At 43.5% G+C, this 22,631-nt stretch overlaps 2 protein-coding genes across 12 annotated transcripts in view; one reads left to right on the top strand and one right to left on the bottom strand.

Annotated features, from left to right (window-relative positions):
• Positions 1-5,998, bottom strand: part of PRKCI (protein kinase C iota) — a 29,269-nt gene extending 23,271 nt beyond the window's left edge. The window contains exon 1 of one of the 3 annotated variants that reach the window (XM_064385220.1): positions 5,979-5,998. Coding sequence is in view for 1 of the 3 variants with exons in the window: in XM_064385222.1 (XP_064241292.1) it covers positions 3,137-3,252 (116 nt within the window). In the remaining 2 variants the exon portion in view is untranslated. Of the gene's footprint in view, positions 1-3,136; positions 3,442-5,805; positions 5,825-5,978 lie in introns of those variants that run through there. The other 2 variants (XM_064385221.1, XM_064385222.1) reach the window with 2 other exon arrangements.
• PHC3 (polyhomeotic homolog 3) overlaps positions 3,441-22,631 on the top strand; it is a 31,515-nt gene continuing 12,324 nt past the window's right edge. For 7 of the 9 annotated variants that reach the window (XR_010346071.1, XR_010346070.1, XR_010346069.1 and 4 more), the window contains exons 1-13: positions 3,441-3,659; positions 9,004-9,151; positions 9,895-10,053; positions 11,439-11,516; positions 13,017-13,175; positions 13,637-13,735; positions 14,827-15,061; positions 16,490-17,364; positions 18,783-18,933; positions 19,251-19,504; positions 20,206-20,362; positions 21,645-21,759; positions 22,471-22,621. Coding sequence is in view for 5 of the 9 variants with exons in the window: in XM_064385215.1 (XP_064241285.1) it covers positions 3,571-3,659; positions 9,004-9,151; positions 9,895-10,053; positions 11,439-11,516; positions 13,017-13,175; positions 13,637-13,735; positions 14,827-15,061; positions 16,490-17,364; positions 18,783-18,933; positions 19,251-19,504; positions 20,206-20,362; positions 21,645-21,759; positions 22,471-22,621 (2,670 nt within the window). In the remaining 4 variants the exon portion in view is untranslated. Of the gene's footprint in view, positions 3,660-6,167; positions 6,250-9,003; positions 9,152-9,894; positions 10,054-11,438; positions 11,517-13,016; positions 13,176-13,636; positions 13,736-14,826; positions 15,062-16,489; positions 17,365-18,782; positions 18,934-19,250; positions 19,505-20,205; positions 20,363-21,644; positions 21,760-22,470; positions 22,622-22,631 lie in introns of those variants that run through there. The other 2 variants (XM_064385216.1, XM_064385217.1) reach the window with 2 other exon arrangements.

The raw sequence follows: 22,631 nt of genomic DNA, 5'->3' as shown, positions 1-22,631 counted from the left end.
CTGTACTGAAGAACTGATCAAAAAAGTGCCCAAGATAAAGAAAAATAAAAAGAAATTATACAAGAATTCAAGAATCCTTAAGAAATTAATACCCTGGGAATCTTCATGGAGGTACATTTAGATTTTACAACTAAAATGTATTTTCTCCTCACACTTTTTCCACTCATGCAACTAAAGTAATTAAGTAATTAAATTAAGAAAAGAAGCAGGTTTACCATGTATCATGAGAGGACTGTCAGGTGTGTTCTTCATTTGAACCAAATCAAACTGAAGGTGAGCAAAACATTGCTATCTACCCCTTTTTATTAAAAATCTAACCCACATCACAGCCTACACAGCTAAAATGAGCATAAAATCTATGTCAGACACTGAAAGAATACATGCTAGCAGATTTAATCATGACAGAAAAATGGTTATTATAGCTGTTTGGTTTTTTAAATCAGCATGAATTCTACAGGATTCCTTGAGCACGAGCAGTGAATTATTCCTACCTGCTCCCTACTCCTACAGCAGAGGTATGAATGATGTAACAACTTCTTGTACTGACCTGACAAAAAGCATCTCCAGCAAACGAGGTAAGACAAAAGGCAAACTCTGAATATCATCAGAGCACTGAAATGGTTGTAATCACAGATGCTGAGCAGTGCCACACACTGGGAGCTGATATACTTTGATATTGTATCAACAAAAATCCACCTTTAGAGTAACAAAGCGAATTCCTAAAAACCCCCTCAGGAATCTGTTACACACACTGCACAGATCACAGTAACTCTCTAAAATATGTAACACTATTTTAAGAATTTTAAACAACCAGTCCTATGTGGAAGATAAGCACAGTTGAACTGAGAGAAGGAAATACCTGGAAAAGCTCAACTTAATGCCCTAATTCCCAAGCCTCTGGGAATTCCCCATTCCCTTATTCTCATGATCTGTGTTCATTTTTAGGAAAATTTCCCGTCCCGTTTTAACATATTTCATGAATTTCAGATAAAGAATTACCACTGCACGGCTCAATGAAACAAAGACTCTTCAAAGGGTCCTGTGTGAAGTCTTTGTCTTGGCTGAGAAAAGCAATTGGGCTCCCGGCCAGACCCAGCCGAGTTTTGGGGATTCAGGCTCGGCTCTCTGCCCCAGGCAAGTATCCCGACTATCAGATTCCCAAACGTTTCAAGAACAAATCTGTGCTTCTAAGTGGCTGGGTTGGGTTGGCTTGGTGGTTTTTTGTTCCTTTTTCTTTTTAACCAGAAACTCTTTTCTGAAGATGAAAAGACCTTCACAGCCAGACTTTCCCAATAACTTCTACAACCCACTTAAATGCTTCCATTAAAAGGAAATTAGGAGAGATTAACGCTTCCTGATTAACACTGTTTCCCATTAATTCCTCGATCCAGCTCTGAGACAGTTTATTTGCAGAACGGGGAAAAAGCTGCCTTTGGTATCAGCATTCAGTTCTCAGTCTCCGAGTCATTTCAGGGTAAGTGCAGCTAAAATGTTTGGCTTTGATATCCACCAGATAGTGCAAGTCTGAGAAGGGGCTTGAGACTTTCTGTTGCAAGAAAGTGGACAGAATAAGCCTACATCTCAAAATAAATCATGACTAAGGCATTCAGCTGGTTAGTTTGTTGGTATTCACAATGGTTAACCAACACCCTCTATGACTCAATGCCATTATTAAATTGATAACTGCATTAACAGATAAAAAGCCAATGGACAGGACTCAAGAGAAACATTCCAGTGCCTGTGAAATTATTACCAGTGTCATGAGCCAGCATTCCTGCCCAATGTAGCAGATTTTTTTTCCTCACTCCCACAAGCCTGGGCTGCTTCCTCCCTGTGCTAAAGCAAGAATCCATGTGATTGCATGTGGAAATGATCAAGATTAAAACTGACCCAGCAGAAGAAGAATAAATGGTTTTCACCCAGAAGAGTTCCCGTTTTAGTTCACTGTCTGACCAAATGAACATCTCTACCAGCTGATAGCCAGGGGCATCTTTGCTTCCTTAAGAAAAAGTGGATTAAAGGGACTGTGAAACAAAGAGCTCAGAATTTCACATACTTTGACAGTGTCTCACATGTCCTTTAAAACCAGACTGTGTCAGTCCCTACTACAGTAACTTCTACAGACTTCTGTCAAGAAAAGCCCCAAAGCAGACACTAGCCAGAAACCAAACACAGCAGCAAATACCAAAAGCTCAGAGTAGTTTCTACACCTCTCCTTAAAATTACACAGCCAGAGATAGCAGAGAGTAAATACTGAAAATGTAATACCCCTCTTCTTGTGCTCAACACATATAACTGGAAGGAAGCCATCAAGAGCACCGTGTTCACACTTAATCCAAAAATGCAACCTACATTGTTTTCTGCTTAGATCACCTCCCCTCAAACTTAATGGCCCAGTGAACTACTGGCAACCCTTGCACTGAAACTTATTAAGTCCCGGAACTGTTACTATTTAATAGTGGGCTGTGAACACAAGGCAGAACGTTTCTTTTGCTCTGTGTGTTATTGCTGGAGAGCCACTGAATTAGGCCCACAAAATTCAGATTTCCATTTCTGCAGACACCAGGTATTTTGGGTTTCTTTGTTTTTTTTTTTAACAGCAGAAGCATAATTGACAGTAGATGCATCTGAGTTACCATTCACTCCACTAGAAATCGCTCTGTCCCTGGCAAACAGCCTAAAACTCCCATGAAACAAATTTTCATACAAACATCCTCTTCCTTTAGTCCTGAACATCACTTAACATAGAAAGACCAGGACCAAAGCTGGAACCCAAACATTCTGGCGTGTGTTATGAAGGAATGTGTACCTATTACTGGCAGCCGAGGCCTGGGGGTGAAGGGAAGCAGGGCGAGCAGAGGCTGCTCTGGCACATCCTTGTTCACCGGACGGCCACCCCAGGAGAAGGGAGGGTCCCACATCCCCCTGAGCCCTGACCCCAGTCCTGCACTCCACATCCATTTCAGCACGGCCGGTTGGTCTCGGAGTGTTTTTCCTCCGTCTTTCCCTCCTCCCCTACAAGGCAGGGCATACCCAGGGCTTGAGCCAGGAGTATCCCCGGTGCCCCGAACACCCGCGGCGCCGCTTCGGACGCTGCTCTCCGCCCGGCCGCCCCGGGCTCGGCGCCCGCACTCACCCCTTGTAGTAGGCTTTCACCCGGACCTGGTGGGCGCCGTCCCCGCCGAGGCTGCCCCCGAGGCCGCCCGGAGCCGACATGGTGCTCCCGGCGCCGCCGTCCCGCTGCGTCGGCATCGCCGCCCAGGCGGGCCGGGGCAGCCGCAGGCTCGCAGCGGGGGAGCCGCAGGCTCGGAGCGGGCCGGGGCGGCGGCTGCGCGACCCCCGCGCCTCCAGCGCGCCCCGCCCGCGCCGGGCGGCACCACGCGCGGGGGAGGGAGGGGACCGCGCAGAAGCGGCGGCGAGAGGGAGCGCGGAGCTAAGCGAGGGGAGGCGGGAGGGCAGCGCTGGATTTCCCCCGGCGGAGCGGAGCAGCCGCCCCGAGAGCGGCCGGGCGGCAGCTCCGCCGCCCCGGGAGGCGGGTGTCAGTCCCGTGCGCGTCCCCCTGCGCTCTACATGGGCTCTCTCCGACGGGACTCCACACCTGTGGAGCGGGATGCTCCACGCCGCAGCGGAGGGGGGGCGTTGGCGGCACCGGCACCCAGGTAACCGGCAGCCCTGTAGCGGAGCCGCCGCAGCGGCCGCTCCGGGTCAGGCGGGTGCGAGATCGCACGCAGCTCCCTCCGCTCCCGCCGCCGCGTCCGGAACGGGGGCGACGCCGCGGCGGGTGTCACTGCCCCACCCACAGTTGGTACGGCCCAGCGCGGAGCATGGCGGGGCTGAGGGCGGCCGCGGCGCCGGCGCGGCGGGAGCGGAGCGGGATGCGGGCTGTGGATGCCTCAGCCGCGGCTGGCCGCCGTGGTAGGGAGCCAAGGAGGAAACTTGTACCCAAGTAGCGATGGGGCTGATCCCCAGCAGCGTGGGCAGCAGGGGATTCCCCACCTCATACTGAGCACCTGCAGTGCCGTGGTCCTGCTCTGCCCTCTGGTCCATCCACAGAACGTGTTGCTGCTGGAGAGGGTCCAAGGATCGGAGCCCCTCTGCTCTGGAGGCAGGCTGAGACGTTGTTCAGCCCAGAGACAGCAAGGCTCCAGGGAAACCTTAGAGCCCCCTCCAGTGCCTAAAGTTGTCTCCAAGAGAGCCGGCGAGGGACTTGGACAACGACATGGAGTGACAGAACAAGAAGAATGGCTTCAAATTTAAAGAGAGAACTGTTAGATTAGATACTAGGAAGAAATTCTTCCCTGTGACAGTGATGGGGCCCTGGCACACATTACCCAGAGAAGCTGTGGCTGCCCCATCCCTGGAAGCACCCAGACTCACCAGGCTGGACGGGGCTTGGAGCAGCCTGGGAGAGCAGAAGGTGCCCCTGCCTATGGCAGGGTTGGAAGTGGATGGATCTGGGGCCCTTCCAATCCCAACCGTTCTGCAATGGCCCCTGTTCTAAGGCTGAAAGAACCAGAGCTGCCCATAGTGGTAGCCATGGACCAGGCTCTGCATCTGAGCTCTTACATGAAACCAAGCCCATCCCAGCATTAGGAAAACCAGCACCAGACACATCTAACTGTGCACCTCGGCAGCCTGTCCACACCATGGCTCCTCCACTGTTGTGGTCGCTGCCAAACCAATTTGGGAGGTGAGAGAAAAATCAGGGTTTTAACACAAATCCATGGCAAAAGCAGCACGCTGCCCTTTAGCAGCCAGCACAGAGCTGAGGGCAACAGGCCAGAGGCAATGGCAATGTGCTCCTTACAGACTGCTGGCCAAAGTGTTTTCCGTGGGAATTCTGGAGAGTCCTGCAATGTGCAGTGCCCACAAGAAAATGTGTTAATTTCAGGCAAAGCTTTAATTCCCTTTTATCAAGTGGCTGCGATATTTTTAAAGAAAGTAACATGAAGGATGTGTTTCAACTAGGGGTGAAGCAGGGTGGTTAACAAAAGGTATTTTATTAAAGCTGCAAATCATAAGCCACTTTCTCACTGCAAGCAATGCTAGAGGATTTCCAAGAGGACTTCAAAATGGATCATCATTTTCCCTACACTTTTATTTTTAACCTGTGAAAATTCCCATTTTCTCCTGCTGAATTATGTAATATTTTATAGAAAGGAGGCATCCTCATTAGACCTGTGGAATTGTCACTATTTGTCACAGGCATCTCAGTGCAACTGTTTCACCTGTTAACAGTTTGAGCTCATCTCTAATGCCTTGGCAGATATTTTAGTTTTGTTAGGTGCTTGCTGAGTCTCTTTTCTTTACAAAGAACTTAGCTATCCCAACTAGCTGTTAAGTATCTGTCAATTTTCTTCCCTTCTTAGAACCAAAGAATCATTTGGGCTGGAAAAGACCTCCAAGATCACTGAGTTCCAACTGTTGATCAATCCCCACCTTGTCAACCAGAACAGAACACTGAATGTCATGTCCAGCTGTTCCTTGAACACCTCCAGGGATGGGGACTCCAGCACCTCTCTGTGTAGTCTCCATCAAATGGACTTCCATTCCAAATGGAATTCCAAAAGTCCTTTCTAGGGATCCCCCAATGTGGCCCCCACATCCCTAGCTCTTCCATGGGGATACCCCAGCCTGGCTTCTGAGAAATACCAGGATCATCAGGGCCAACCTTTAGCCCTCCACAGAACATCTCCAGAAGCCACACCCTGTGCCCGAGTGCATTGTCCAGACACTTGTTGAACTCTCTCAGGCATGGCAGGCACAGAGGATTTAGTAATCCAAACACAGGCTTCCTATACTTACTTTGTAGGAGCTAAAAAAACGAGACATGATGCAAGAGAGACCAGAGGTAATAACTCTAACTCATATTCACAAAGTGCTTTGAGCTGGTGAGTTGCAGGAAGGATGGAAGGAAGCAAGCAGAGCCTCAGGAAGGAAAGAGATGCTCACACCGTGATTAGGATGGATGTACTAACAGTGTCTGAGCAACAGCTCCTAAGCGTAGGAGGCACTCGAAAGAGGTTCCCCGTTTTGTTACACGGTGAAGTCGATATTTGTGCTGAAAACACCGCACATTCCAATTCCCCGGCCACGGGTCTCCCTCAGCCCCTCACGGGCGCCGCCAACATGGCGGCGGGCCCCGTCACGTGCGCGGCGGCGGCCGCGCCCCGCGCGCGCGCGGCACCTCCCCCGTGAGGGAGGCGAGAAAATGGCGGCGGCGGCGGCGCCTTGAGCGGCGCGTCCCAGGCGAGTGTCCCGGCGGGGCGCGGGCAGCGGCAGCCGCGGGGCCCCGGCCGGGCCGCGGGGGCGGGGAACCTGCGCCCTGACCGCGCCCCGGCGCCGGGCCGGCCCCTCCCGCCCTCCTGCCTGCCTTGGCTCTCCTGAGGGGGCGGTGGCGGGGCCGGGCTGGGCGAGGCGGGGGCTGAGGGTGGGTCAGCCCGGCCTGGGCGGGGGGCGGCCGGCCCGGGGCACCGGGGCCCCTCAGCGCGGGGCCGGTGCTCTACGTGCCGTGGGGTGTATTCCCACAGAGCACACCTTCGTTATTATTTTATTATTTTATTATTTCGGAGCTCTCTGTCAAATACCGGAATGGCTGTAGGGGTTAGGCTTGGTGGAAAATTTTATTTAATTTGTTGTTTGGTTTTTTTTTGTGGTTTGTTCTCTTGGAGTTGCAGGGAGAGGTTGTGAATTGAAAAAGGAGAAAAGAATAAACCGTGTGGTTGTGGATGGTTGTGGCTTGTCAGCAGGGTTTGTTATTACCATGGCATTTACCGAAACTTTCCAAAACATGAGTAATGACATTTGTGTGTCCGCTGTGAGGGTACTTTGTTAATTGGTATAGAACAGCAGGTATTTTTTTTTTACTTCAGGTGGTTGCTTTAACCAAGAAAAATATAAATAAACAAAACTTTGGAATATCTACCTTATGCACAATGTAACTTGAAGTTATGTGGCGTCTTGTACTGTTACTGCTTGAATAAATGCATATTTTCAATAGAGTTTTCTGTTGTGCTTTGTATTTTGGGCTCACTTAAACGTGTAGTGGTTGTTTCAAGTCAGTGTGTTTTCTAAAACTTTGCCTTATGGAGATTGTTATGAGTTAGTGTTGCTCAGGGAGCATCACGGCAAGGTCTTCATCATTAAACAGAATTAATTTTGTTACAAGTTAGCATCTGATGCCTGCATGAGGTGAGGTGTCAGAGGAAAGATGGAGATGCTGAGCAAAAATTTAGGAGCTCCTTACTGTATATGTTTTTTTTTTATTGTACATCCTTTGCAAGAACAATACTATTTGTAAAATAATTTTGAGCTAAAGGATTAACAGCTCTCATGGAATAAACCTGTGATGGAATAGTTATTAAGTGGGGTATGTTACACATCTTGCTTAAAAGACACCAGAAACGTGGCTGAGAAGGGAGGAAATGAGACATTTAATGCTGTTTTAAGCTAATTTAACGGGTTGTATAACTGCAAAAACTAGCTAGACAAGTTGTAGGTGTAAGTATTTTGAGGAGCTTTTAATGTCCACTGAAGGCAATGGGATTTTTTCAAGATACTTTTCATTATGTGAAATTAATGTAAAGCGATTTTAGAAATGATGCTGGGTTTATTGCAGTTGGGGTGGGAACCCAAGTGTGTTAACTTGTGCCCTGATGTAGATAGACAAGTGGCATCAGTAATGCACAAGAGACCTACATTTTTAACAACAAACAATATTTTTTCTTCAGTTCTAATAGCAGGGATCTATGCGTTCAAAGCATCTTTGATTTCCACAGATTTTCTCTTATGGCAAAGTCCATGCCAGTGTCCAGTACAGGGGTAGGCAAGAGGTCTTTAGGTGACCATGTGGGTGTCACAGTTTAGTTTTTGCAGGTCTCTAGGAGCTGCAGCATCATGTGCAGCCCTCTGCTTGCAGAGCAGTCGTGTTTTGGGGGTGAGGGTGGCAGCCTGGCAGTGTCCTGTTCTGTTTCCAGCTGTGTGAGTTGAAACTCCTGATTAGATTCCCATTTGATTCAGTGTCCAATGGGTGGTTTGTTAGAACTTGGCAAAGCTGCTTTTTTTTTCTAGTACATTGCAGCTTTCCCTGATTATTTCTCTGAGTCCCTCTTTATGGTAAGAAGGAAACATCTTCTCAACCCTCCCTTGTTTTGGCATCCTTTGGAAAGCAATAAACAGCTACTATGTGATTTCCTGTTAATCGTAATACAAAGACTGAAAAAGAAACTGCAGTAAACACCCCCATAACATATACTGAGGTTTGTGATTCATTTCAGTTATAAAGGTGACATTTTGTGCTCTGCAACAGAGGGAAGCCTCATAAGACTGGGGAGGATCATTTGAGGTGCTTAAATAGGTAGTTTCTTCTTTGGTTCTTGCTGTCTTGTGTGAGGTATTGCTGTTTAGAGGATTTTTTCCTGTATCCTTGCCCTCTCTCCCCAAACAGAGCGTTTCTCTGGTGGTTTTTGCCAAGAGCAGGTTTTGCTCAGTGTCCAGGGTCAGCCAGCATATTCATTCCTGGGCTGTGTGGGTGAGGGAGGTGCTACTGGTCCTGTGCAGCTAGCTGGCAGGAAATCTTGGATGTATTCCTAAATTGGTTCTTTATTACTACTTTTGATGGATCTTAGAAGATTAGAACTACATCTCTCAAGAGATTGCATCAAGTAGTAGCAAATGCTGCAAACTAAGATGAGTTATTAAGAAGAAATTCTTTACTATAGGGTTGGTGAGGCCCTGTGGAAGTTGCCTGTAGATGTTGTGGCTGCCCCATCTCTGCAATGTTCAAGGCCAGGCTGGACAGGGCCTGAACAACCTGGTGTATTGAAAGGTGACCCTGCCATGGCAGGGGGTGGGACAAGATGGTCTTTAAGGTCCCTCCAACCCAAACCATTCCGTGATTCTGTGAAACTTTTCGATTTTTCTGTCTCAGCAAAGCATTCTTTTGCATTAAAATCAGCACGTTCTGGCTTTGCTTGTGAATCACTTCTGTGTCCCTCCCGCCAGGCTGGACAAACGCTGCACAGCTATGGAGAATGAACCCAACACGACGACATGTTCTGCAGCCACCACGACCGGCACCAGCACCTCCACCTCGCGCACGCCGCTGCCGCAGATCTCCGTCTACAGCGGCTCCGACAGACATGCTGTCCAGGTATGGGCCCTGGGGCTTCCTCCCTGTCCTACAGAGCTCTGAACACAGGCACTTCACAGGATTAACTCTTCATTCTTTATTGCTCTTGTCTGTCTCAATAGCTGGCTTGCTGCTGTTCAGGAGATGTTTACTGGAGGGTCTCAGACTACTTAAGGGTAGTTCAGGGTAGGCCTGTCTCCCAAATAAGGGAGGGGGAAGAATGATAGAAAGTTCTATGATAGAAAGTTCGGTTTGTTCACCCTTTGCTGAGGGTACAGATTATTAACATAAACCTTTGTAAAATGAAGCTGTTTGTTTGACCGACTTTGACTAGAGTGATCCAAGGTATTTGTGTGGGTAAGTCCTGCTTGGGATCCAGCCCCCTTTTGCTGTTCTTGAAATTAGGTCTCCGTGAACTCTGTACACCCCATTCTGTTGTGTTTGATAATTGGGTTTCTCACACACTACTCTGATCTCTCAAAAAGCAGAACATGATGTAGGATGTGTTGACAAGCAGCTGAGAGGCTGGGATGATGTGTTGGAGATGATGCTGTATTGTCAGGCTGTCCTTGAGAATGTGAATATGTTGATGTTGACAGTACTCTGTGACTTGGTCAAGAGCAGTGAGGGAACAAGTTCAGTGTCACATAATTGGTGTGAAAAAATTTATTTGGCTTTATTTCCTTATAAGGATAAACTTAAATATCATGTCAGCATGGTGAGTGCTTTGTAATTGTAATTAATTACCTACTGATTCATCACAGGTTATTCAGCAGGCCTTGCATCGTCCTCCTAGCTCAGCTGCTCAGTACCTCCAGCAGATGTATGCAGCCCAACAGCAGCATCTAATGCTGCAGACTGCTGCTCTGCAGCAGCAGCACTTAAGCAGTACCCAATTTCAGAGTCTGGCAACTGTTCCACAGGTGAGAGTGAAGATTGCTGAAAAAGCATCGTGAATTGTCTAGAGCAGGGCTCCAGTCGTTGTCAAATGTAATAACAGCTTAAGTGCCTGAGCTTAATGCCTCATGATAATTCACTGTTATATTTTAATGATGTTGTTATTTTAAATTGTAGCATCCTCCAAACTGTTTGGAGGATTTTGTCCAGTGGTATAGATGCTCCAGTAGGCAACCATTCCATGCTTTATTGCATACATTATAATGCATCATGTAAATCATCAAGCAGTAATAAAATAAATATTAAAAATAGACTACTTCAGTCTTCAGCCCATGATTTTCTCTAAAAGTTGGTGGGGGAAGCAATGAATGGCATTGTATCTTAGTGAAATAAAAAATAATGAACATCTGGCATCTTAGTGTGTTTTGCCTCACATCTGGCTGCATTATAAGTAATGGCAAAATTAAGTTTTAACCCTGAGTGTGAAAATGTAGGAGGTAAATGACATTTCATATCTGAAACACAGCTTTTAACATCAGTGATCAGTGGAGGAGACCCGTTTTGAATTAAAGCAGTAGTAGATTTCCTTTGACCTCAGTTTGCCTTGGATTGAGAATATGATCTTGCAGAGAGAGGTGGTTGTTAATGATTTTGCACAGGGAAATGCTAAATGGAGTTATGGACCTCAGGGACATGGTTGTTTGGTGTCAGAACTGCACTGACTCATTTTTGCTCCTGGCTTTTTCTTCTATACCTTTTTCATTAGATTGTAGTAATATGTTGATTTGTCTTTTTTTGTTGTGATGGATTTCTATGTGGATATACAGTTACTGAAAACAGAGCAAAGAAAATCAGTTCGGGAAAGGCTGAGAGTTTTGGTTTTGTTCATACAGAAACCTGAATCACTGTCCCTGCTATTCATCTGAAGGGCTGGAATAGTATCCTGTGATAGACACTTGATGTGCATACATAAGTTACCATTCCAGAATATGAGGCTGTTCTGTGCAGCATTTATATATATTTTAGAAGATTCTAATCACAATAAAATTATGACATGAGTTCTAGATATTGCATTTTAAGTTCTGAGCATCATAGGTAGTGAGGTGATCACTTAGCTCCATCATTAGTAGTTTGGCAGACTTTACCTCTGATCATTTTTCTTCAGGTCTTGATCTGAAAGAATTATGTGTCTGAAATTTGGTAGGACTTCAGGGAACTTAGCACCTTGCAGGTAGCATTCCATAGTGCAGAGTGCACTTTACTGAACACTATTTCCACTGAGAAGCATCTTACTGTTAACTCAGAGAAAGGTAAAGGTAGAGAGGGCTGTTTCTGGTGGTTTATGCAATAAAATGAACATCACTTAAGCACTTTCTGATTTCACTATTTGACACATATTCTTGCTATTTAGGCAAGCCTGTCAGGTGGGAGGCAATGTACTTCCCCCACTGGGAGTGTCACTCAGCAGTCAAGCGTGTCGCAGACCTCGGTACGTAACTGCACCAAGCCCTCCCTCCATTCCCAACCCTGCCTGGTTGTTTTATGGCTACAGGGAAAACCAGAAAATATTAATAGCATTTCAGTTTGTATTGTTAAAATGAATACTACAGACACAGTGAGCAGTATGATGACTCTGTAGTAAGTGCTGGGTGCTGTGTGTGATTGTTGGTGGCCAGTCCCAGACCCCTCTTGATGCTCTGAGGGGCAGCTGCTCACTCCACAAGCACCAATGGCTCTTCAAACTCCTGGAGAAATCACTCCCCGAGCTCTCATCTCTTACATAATTTCTTACTGGATTTTCTACGATAGTTTCTTTATTCAGGGCACTACTGTAGGTGAAAATCATAACTGTGTATCAGGGATTAAATAGCACTAAATCTAAAGAATCCAAATAAATGCTCATATATATCTTTGATACTGATTAAATGTTTATAGTATTCATTCTTTTATTGATTATCATCTTCTATCATTCATCTTTTTTGCAGTTTCACTTCCCATATTCTAGGCATGTGCTCAGGTTTCAGTTGTGAGCAGCTCTGTGTTCAGTTCATGCTGTATTTCTTTAAGTGCCATTGTCAGACATGCACAGTATCTTCTGTACAGTTTTACAGCTGTCTGAAGTAGGATTTGTTAGTCCTACAGACATCCTGCTTATTAATCACACCCTCAAGCTGTTCATGACTCCAGTGCATAGCTTCAGTGATTTAACTGTGTGGTTTTTTTAAGCTCTCATAGCTTGGCTTGGCTTACAGTTGTTAAAAGTAAAACCATTTATTCATTAAATTTTGGAGGGAAATTCTATTAAGATGTCTGATGTTAAACTAATAAAATAATTGGGCTGGGGTTTTCCAAGGAAATCTTTTAAGTAAGTGATGAAAAAGAGCTGGGCACTTAACTCTGTTAGACTGGTTAAAGAAAAAAAAGAAAAAGCAAAGACACAACAGCTTTTTTTTAAAGAAGATTCTAAAGAGTGGTTCTTGAGCAGTTAAAATTAAATTGGAGAAGGTTTTAGTCTTCAGTCATTTTTTAGTGTGCATATGTGAAATGAGGATTGAAAGTCCATAAGTGGTGGCACAAAGAAGTGTCCTGATCAGGTTGCATAATGGAAGATACCAGTCCAGGCAGTTAATATAAACATTTGAAGATCTTAAATATTAAAGTTCAGGTGTTTTTCTTAAAATGTTGAAAGCTCATTCTACATATTCAGTAAATGTGTATTTCTGTGAGACATATTTTTCAGACTTCATATCATTGTTTATACTCGTAATGGCTTATTATTATTTACTGCAAAGTGGTTGCTTGCAGTTTAAGAATAAAAACATACAATCTTGCCAGAATCCAATTTTGTGATGATTGGCTGAATATATTTTTGATATCTTCACAGTTCAGAGATTCCAACCGCCCCTGCCATTTTTGTCCAGGGCTTTCTGGCTTTAGACCCTAGGGTGATGGAATTTCCATGACAGAAGCAATATTTTTGTTTCCTTAGATTAACCTCTCCACCTCTCCTACACCTGCACAGATAATAAGCCGCTCTCAGACCTCCAACACCACCAGCAGCAGCATCACCCAGCAGACGATGTTGCTGGGCAGCACCTCTCCCACCCTGAGTGCCAGCCAGGCTCAAATGTATCTGCGAGCTCAGATGGTAAGTTTTGATTACAGCCCTTGCAAAGTTTGCTCTGTCCCTATTGGAAGATCTAAGCTCTCTTTCTTAAATATAGTAGATATTGGGCTACTCTTTTGTCTTTTTTTTCCCACCACTGATTTGTAATATTGAAGGGAAAGTCCTCTTACATGCTTGTATGAAAGTTCATACCTATGTTTATCTACCTCAGAGATTTTTCTCAATGTGCAGAACAAATATTATATTTGGTTTACATTATTCTCTTTTATTTTCTTTGTTTCTATTCTCTATTCTTTTCTTTGGTTACTAAAATTACAATGATAAATAGTTCTTTAAATAAATGAATCTAAAAGTAAAAAAGTAAATCTTAGAAGCTGTACCATCAGTATGTGTAACTATGGTATCTCTTTAAGATACTGCATTTCTTTCACAGATTTTTAAAATTTCAGTCTGTTACCATGTTTTTTTTTCTTGCTTAACAGCTTATTTTTACTCCTGCGACCACTGTGGCTGCTGTCCAGTCTGACATTCCTGTTGTCTCCTCATCCTCCTCATCTTCCTGTCAGTCTGCAGCTACTCAGGTGAGCTTGTCTAAACTATTAAAGGTCTGCCCCATCGCGTGGGACAGAACTGAAAAGTAGGGAAATGCTGCGCTTTAGTTTTTCTTGCTTTACTTTCACCCCAGACCAGAGAGCAGATGAGCTGCTGGTGTGGCTCTGTCAAACCCCAGCTGAGTCACCTTACCTGTGAAGGTGTGCTGAAGGATTTGTCCTCACTGGGACAGGGTGGCAGTAAATGCCTCCTGAATGCCAGTGGGAAGGAAGCACAGCTGTCTTGGGTTTGAATGTGCCCTGTGGTGACACACAGAGCAATGAGAAGTGAAATGTAAGCTGGCTGTTCATTACACAGGTACTCACTGTTGAGTTAATGTCCTCTTAATAATGTCCTCTTTTTCTTGTAAAAATGATGTAAATTAGTGCTACAAGCGTAAGCATTACCCTTGAAAATGAAATTTGAGCTCAGCACGTAGGATTGGAGATCTGGGATCGCTATGTGCAGAATCTGGGTGTGGTAACAGAATTCAGTGAAAATGATCCCTGACTGATGTACATTTCAGAAAGCAAACTTTTTGTTTCGTGTTACATTGGAGGGATCATGATGAGAAGGGAGGTTAATATTGGTTAATTTGGAGGTTAATATAGGAACAAAGGTCTCAGTTTGTTAGCACACAGCTAGCAGAGAAGTCTCTGGTCCCACTGACCACCAAGGCTCTGGTTTATGGTGGTGTCTGGAAGCTCACTCACAAACCACTGCACTTCTGCAGAGTCTGTAAAAATAAAAGCCTTTGCTTAAGATGCCTTGTGTCACTTACTTTAAAGGCACAATAAAAGAGAAAAATGAAAGTTTTAATTCAAATGAATTAACAATTTCCATTTCTTTAAAAAATCCAATAAGGGAAAAAAGACCTCTGTATTTATCACTAAAGAAATAAAGATCCCTATCCTTTAAATTTCATGGCTTTAAAGATACTTTGATATGCAGATTTTTAGCTTCTTGTGATCACATGGGATAAGAAGCATTACAAAATGTAATTTTTTTTGCTGTTTTTCCCTGTTATTTATCACAGCTATTTATAGAGTTTGGGTCTTTTCATGTTTTGCTCATTTCCCAGGTTCAGAACTTGACGTTGCGCAGTCAGAAGCTGGGTGTGTTGTCAAGTTCCCAGAATGGCCCACCAAAGAGCAGCAGCCAAGCTCCGTCGCTGTGCCCCAGTAAGGCTGCCAGCAGCTCCAAGGGCAGCCAGGCAGACCCCTCAGAAAGCAATAGGAAAGGCGAGAGCCCCGCTCCAGAGTGCCGGAGCACGCCGGCCACGCGGACATCCAGCATCCACCACCTCATCACACCAGGTGGGACCCCTGTGCAGCGAGAGGAAACTGATCCCTAATCACGGTTCTGTCAGACTTCAGTGTTCTCTGACCGTGTTATTGTAGATATTCCACATGAGCAGAGTTCAAATTTTATTAGTAAGTTCACTTATTTGTTGGTATTGGTATTGCACAGGATTTTGATTAAGCAGAGGCAGGAATGTTCTTGAATCACAATACAAGCACAATGTAGCAACTGCAATACCTTGTTGAGTCACAGCACAAACATGATTCTCATTCCTGGTCTCTCTCTCCTGTATGTTCATTGTCAGGACTTGCCATCCCATCTCTGAGCAGCAAAATGAAACCACCTCAAGCCTCTTGCTCCCATCTAAATTCGTTTTATTGGTGGTTTGTTTCTTTTGTCTGTGTTGTCTGTGTCATGAGAATGTTCTTATATCAAGTACTTTTATAAACCCATAGGTAACAGTGCTAAAATTTTAGTATTTTGTATTGAGATAAATCAAAATAACCTGTACTTGGTTAGAGAGGCACACTGCATGCAGCATATTTGCATCTTAGCTTTCTTATTTTGAAAAAGTGATGGTAGTCTAGGCAATTGGTCTGAATTCTGTGGAATGTAGCTTGGCTTAATGACAGATTTTAGAGAAAGAGTGGGACTTGGAGGCAGACATTTTGGAAGTATTGAACTCTAATGCTCTCAGAACTCACGTTGGTAAGAAAAAACCCCCATACTTAGTAGCAGAACAAATCAAAAAACCTACATAGATGAGTTGTTTCTCAAGTGGACAAGACAAAGCAAGAAGAGGTTTGCATGTGGAGGAAACTGTGTGTGCTGTAAGAAATGGCTGGTGAGTCACTGGTTCACTTAAAGGTGATGATTTCTCTGGAAGCTGCACTATTTTTAGGTTTGTGCCTCTCAGTTGCTGTGTTCAAGTTCAGGCAAATGCTTTCAATGGTTTAAATTTATGCTAAACTCTTGGAATTTTATTTAGTCTCTTAGCATAGTATTATCTGAGGTTTAACTTAGCAGTTATCAGCAAATCCTGTTGTGTTTATCATTTCTTTTCCAGTCTGTTTCAAAGCAAAGGTAAAATCCATTTAAAGTTGCGTGAAAATTTTAAATTTAAGGCTGGATTGGCAATAATCTTAGACCTAGTAGCAGAAAGATAAATTTAGATACTTCTTTATAGAAAGTATCTTTCTGTATTTAAAAAGCACAGCCATATTAATTTGTTCATTGCTGCATTTTGCTCTGGAAATTGATATACTCTCCTGATAAATTGTTCTTGTGTTCTGTGTGCTGTCAAAGAAGATATTTTTAAACAAATATTGGAAATGTTACAAATATGCTGATCTTTAAAGTGAGAATTTTTGAGGTATTTTACAATATTTTTAGAACTCGAAGAAAGAAATACTAATTGTCACTTTTCCCCCCTTCCCTCACAGCTTCATATTCTCCATTGCAACCTCATTCTCTAGTAAAACATCAGCAGATCCCACTTCATTCACCACCTCCGAAGATTTCCCATCATCAGCTGATCCTGCAGCAGCAGCAGCAAGTCCAGCCGATTGCACTTCAGACTCCTCCGGGCCAGGAGCCGCCTCCATCCCAGCACTGCCTGCCCCTGCCCAGCCACGCGCTGCCTCCGGCTCCCAGCAGCGTCCCGCCCCACTGCTCCCCTATCCACATCCATCCTCCGCCTCTCACGCTCTCTCCCAGCCCGTCCCAGTCAGCTCAGCAGTCAGTGGTGGTGTCCCCTCCGCCGTCCCACTCCCCGAGTCAGTCACCCACCATCATTATCCACCCTCAAGCCCTTATCCAGTCGCAGGCCAGCTCCCTGGTGCCGGCGGCTCTGCAGCCCGAGCCGGCCGCTCCCCAGGCGGCTGCCGCCAACCCCGTGCGGCCCTCGCAGCCGCTCAGCCTCCCGCAGCACCTGCCGCTCCCGCCCTCGCCCGCCGTGCACATCGGGGCCGTGGAGCCGCCCGCCTTGGTTTCACCGGGCCAGCAGCTCGTGTCCTCCACGCCACACCAGCAGTATCCAGCCCTGCAATCCGCTCCCATCCCTCTGGCAGCTCCGCCTCAGCTCTCGGCATCCTCAACCCAGATTCAACCGCTGCCCCTGCAGTCTGTGCAGTCTTTACAAGTGCAGCCTGAAATTCTGTCCCAGGGCCAGGTTTTGGTTCAAAACACTTTGGTTTCTGAGGAGGAACTTCCTGCTGCAGAGGCTTTGGTCCAGCTGCCATTTCAAACTCTTCCACCGCCACAGACCGTCGCAGTAAATCTGCAGGTGCAGCCGTCAGTCCCGATTGAAACTCCAGTGGTGAGTGATAACATTGCATCCTTTATTCTTTCCCTGGGCTTCTCCAGAGCTGTGAGTCAGGCCCATTGACTTCAAAGCCACCTAAATCAGGTGCTAGACAGGGGACAAAAAACCTATTGATTACAGAACTCAGTTTTAAGAAGAGAATAGTCCTTTTTCTTCCATTTCATGTTTTGATTTGGGTTTTTTTTCCCCCCGCTTTTTGCAATGGATCATCAGTCAAGAATATCAGTCAGGAATAATGAAAGATGAAATAATAAATTTAAGATGTACAATTTTGTTTCTTAATGAAATTACAATGTATTTGAAGTTTAAAAAAGTAAACATATGACAATGTTTGCATAAAGAATTTTGGTAAATAGGATGTGAGGACTGTAAACTTTTACTTCAATACAGATAGATTTTGATTAGGAGAACAATCTGTACTAGGTGGAAGGTGCATATCAGGTTATTAAGATGATAGGTTTCTAGATTATTTATTTTGTACTAACATTAATAATATCCTCTTCATAAAAGAATAGGGGAATTTTGATGCTGTTTTGGCAATTCCCATCACCACCATTTAATTTGGTCCATGTTTGCTTCAGGTGCCTGCAGTTTGTAATTGAAGGTTTTGCCTTCAATTACTAGATTAAAATGATGTACAAGAAAATAAAATGTTATGCAAATAAGGCTGACACTTAAGATGGTGTTGCTGGGCTTTAGGGTAAAATGCTAATGAGATTAGGATGAGCAAAGGAATCAGCAGCTATTGTAGGCTTTTTTGAGCCTATCAACAGGTTAAGGAGGGAGGTGTGCTGTTCATTTTCAATTTATTTTAAGAGGGTAATAATCTCAACTCTGGTATTTCATGGAGAAATTGGACAAAAGAGTAGGAGCCAGGTTTGCTTTTGACAGGGTGGTGTTTTACATTTTAATCTGCTGTCAGGAATTTATGTAAATTTATTTCAATACTTTTGAGGGAAAGATCTTAAAACCTCTTATAACCACTAATGCTTGATAGTCTTGGTGTACTCTTTTGAAATACTCATCTTGATTACACTGCTGTATAAGATAGAAAACTTGTCATTAAACTTGCATTTTGCAGATGTATTTAAATAACATCAAATCCATGTGTAAATAAAAATAACAGTAAACTCTACACATATGATATTGAAACAGTCAAGTTGTCTGCTCTGTTTGATTGGAGAACTGTGCTTCTTTATATATGGCTGTTTGTAACAAAATAATTTTACTGTCATAGATATTGTGATGTCATCAGAGTTCATTGTTTGGTATGCATTTTGGGAACTAGTATTTTATTAGAAGATTAACATATTTGACCTGGTAATTTATTTTTAAAATTGTATTTATGCAACTCTTTTAAGGTGTTAAGATAGAATGGAAATCTCTCTAAAGCAATAGTTTGTTGGATGCAGATTTACCAAGTGGAGAATGTGTGTGAAGAGGAGATGCCTGAGGACTCAGATTGTGTCCACATGGCAAGAACACCTACACCACCCACCTTGTCCCCACCAGCCATAACCTTGGGCAATGGAGAGGCTCTTCATTCAGAAGATCCTTTGTCAGGTGAGCACAAATGCCTAACTAAGACAGCTTTTGGTTTTGTGATTTGTGTAAGTAATTAATGGCCAACTATGTTTGTAGCTAGCAGGTACTGAGTAAAGGAAAATGTTTGCATGAGGAGGGTGTGTTTGTGGAATAGTCTGTGGAGATAAACCATCTTGTTTTAAAAGTGGAATCTATAAAGCCTAGGGAAGAGCCTGTGTTAGGGGTTGATAGATGCAGAGATGGGTCTTGGGGATTTATCACCTCTTACTGCCTGATTCTGAGCCAATGGTTGGACATCAGTGATAAAACATAACATATTTTGTTATTTTTTGCAGAACATGGGGGACTGCCTTCAGTGACATCATCAGTCAGTGCCTCAGTAATTAAATCTCCATCTGATCCTTCCCATGCCTCTATTCCACCACCCCCTCTTTTGCTTCCAGCAGCAACGACAAGGAGCAACAGCACATCCATGCCCAATAGCATTCCCAGCCTAGAAAATAAACCTCCACAGGCTATTGTCAAACCCCAGATCCTGACCCACGTCATCGAAGGCTTTGTGATTCAGGAGGGCTTGGAGCCCTTCCCTGTAAGTCTAAATTTGCTAGGAATTTTTTACTACTAATCTTTGAAATTAACTCTTTGTAAGAATGATGTTATTTGTGGCTAGCTGGTATTTAGATCTTGAATTATGTTTCAGATATTGGTTTTGACCTTTTCTCCACTGGTTGGTGACTTGAGTAGTAGGCTATATCTGGAGTTAACTACAGAGGGTGGGTTTAGGCTACCATTTGGAACAACTTTTTTACATTTGCCTGCCTCCTACATACCTCTATTTAAGTGATACCTTAATTTGAACCTCAGAGCTGAGTCTGTTAAAATTTTAAAATGCTACAGTTTGTTGTTTCAAGCACTGGCAAGCTCTTAACTGGACTAGGTGTAATTAGTGCAGTGTCTGGTAAGAAGTACTGTTGAAAATTTTAAATCACAAACTGACAATTTAAAGCTTGTCTTTCTAATTTAATGTGTGTCTCGTTTTCCCATTGCTTCATTTCTGTAGATATAATGTGTTTCTTCCTTTGTTAAATATAATTGCAAACTCTGTAGAGCGGGAGTGAGTCTTAATTTATTTGAGAAATGAACTTTGGCATGATATAATTACACTTCATTGATATGAGGTAGAAACTGATCATCATCTTTTGAGAAGATTGAAAACAAATATTGTTTTTAATTATTCGCTGTTGTGAATAATGTTAATTACTCTCTGTTGCTTTGCTTTTATTGCACTAGGTCAGTCGTTCATCTTTACTGGTGGAACAGCCTGCAGAGAAGAGTCTGCTGGTGGAGGGTCAGATCATGAGTGTGGTGTGTGTTGAATCAGATTTGCAGAACACAAAACATGCAGACAACTCATCAGACACAGAGATAGAGGATATGATTGCAGAAGGTTTGTAATTTTTGTTTCAATGCCCATTTCCCCCCTCCAGTTCTGTGTGCTGGAATCAAACTGTGGCCTGGCCCAGAAAAAACAAGTTGTTCTGTGAACACATTTTTGTATAAATTCATCTAAGATTTGAAAGTTCAGAATATTGTAGCCATCCCTGGGTTTTGATTCCTACAGCTTGTACCTTTATTGCACCAGAGTTGTTTTTGGTGATCTGCTTAAATTTAGTCTTAATGCAAGTCTTTCTTTGATTCTCTTAAAATAGTTCTAGTCCTTTTTCCATATCAGAACTCTTTGCAGCAGCTTTTTTGTCCATAATTTGTTTCATTAGATGTTAATTCAATTTTCTTTTCAGTGTGAACACTATGCTATGTCTCAGATTTCAGACAGCTTGTCTTGAATTCTTGTGGAATTCCAGAAACACTCATAGCTTTGGGTTTAGTTTTGGTTTAGCTCCTGACAGCTGGTGTTAGGTTTATGTGGAGAATTTGTAACTACTCATTAGATGAGCTGGTAGCTGGCATCCAACACTGAGACACATCCATGTACATATCATGTGAGTAGAGGAGATTTTTTGATAGTAAATCAGGGCATGATTGTGTGTGTGGCAGAAATGGTCTTCTCAGTATTCCCAGCTCTTTGCTGCACTAGTGCTCTTTTTGTAGAGCAGGAAAAGGGCGATCTCACCTCATCAATAAGAGAAAAATACTCTGTAGCAATAAACTGTAAATTAGCAGATGCCATAATCCTTTTCTTTGTTGCATGCAGCTTATCTTTTTCATAGACTGAGTGTTACATATATACAAGATTCAGTGTTTTCTTTGCTTTCACAAGTCCCTTTGGTTGTAGCAGCTGCTTCTTCAAAGAAAGTACTTTAAAAGGTTAGTTCATTATGTCATTACAGAGGGCTTGCATTTATACTGTGGAAGGCCTGATTCTCTTAATGAACTCTTTATGAAGCAATTCATGAGGAATGTAACCCTTCTTTTTTAATTGCTTGCTATGTTTGAGGGCAGACCTGCTCATGGGTGGCTTGAAATTCAACAAAAAACTGATTAAGTTCATTGAATGATTTAATTGAAGGCTCATTAAGATTCAGTTTGCTCAAGATCTTTTCTAGACAAAATGAAATCTATGACTTGTTTAGCTTTGCATAATTGTCTGTTAATCAAAGTATTTAATTGAATGTGTTAAATATTTGACGATCTTTTGCCTGCTTGAGGTGAGAGATGTGAACATAATTTTGTGTCATTGAAAGTGACTTTATTCCTCATTCCTTCTTTAGAGGGACTGGATGAAATTGAAAATGATCTTCTGAAGTGTGAATTTTGTGGGAAAATGGGATATCCCAATAAGTTTCTGCGGTCAAAAAGATTCTGCTCCACATCCTGTGCCAAAAGGTAACTCTATGTAGTTATTGTTTATCATTATCTGGCTAATGGATTCATCTCTCCTGGTTAAGACAGCAAGAATTCACAGTCAACATCTGAATGCAAAATCTTCCATTATAACAACTGGAAAGTTGATGTTTAATACCAGAAGTTTTAGAAATGGGGAATAGTTTCCCATTTGTAGTTGCCACTTAGCTCTTTTTTGGCATCAGGGTGTCTGGACATGACCTTTCTCATGTGTCTGCTACATTCCCATTTAGGTAGTGGGAATATATATTTTTGATTTGGTACTTCTTGGGACACCACCAGCAAAATAATCTTAAAGAGATTTAGTCCTTTAATCTTAACATGAGATTTTTGCCTCTGTCCTCCTTTGACTGGGTGTCAGCTAGGTAGAGAAAATGGAACCAGAAAATACAATGTGATTTTAGGTTTTTAGTGGACATTTCAGAGCAGAGCTGTACTATGCAATAAAATACAAATGTATTTCTAAGAATGGGAAGGACAGACATCTTCCAGGGGTAGTCTGGATGTACTTGATCCCACAACGAGATGAGGGTTTTGATGAGGTGGCCTTTGAGATACCTTTCTCTTGTATTTCTGTGACAGCTGTTGTTGTAATTAAGCAGCACTTCTACAACACTGTGATGTTATGGTTACTTGATTGAATTCAGTCCAAAAAACTACTAGTGCATTATTGAATATATCTTACTTCTTTAGGCACAGCCTTAGTTGCACTAAGAAATTTGGGCTGTTTCCATCAGACAAGACCAGTCGTTGGAATCGGAAGTCAGATAGCCAAAGTCTTGGGCGACGCGGGCGTCGGCCGAGCGGCCCTGAGGGGGCGTCACGAGATCATTTTCTTAGACAGGTCTGTGGAA

This window comes from Passer domesticus, chromosome 11 (genome assembly GCF_036417665.1).
Source record: "Passer domesticus isolate bPasDom1 chromosome 11, bPasDom1.hap1, whole genome shotgun sequence".
In the NCBI taxonomy this organism is placed as follows: domain Eukaryota; kingdom Metazoa; phylum Chordata; class Aves; order Passeriformes; family Passeridae; genus Passer; species Passer domesticus.
The sequence above is the reverse complement of the archived record's forward strand: the minus strand, read 5'-3'. Positions and strand labels throughout refer to the sequence as shown.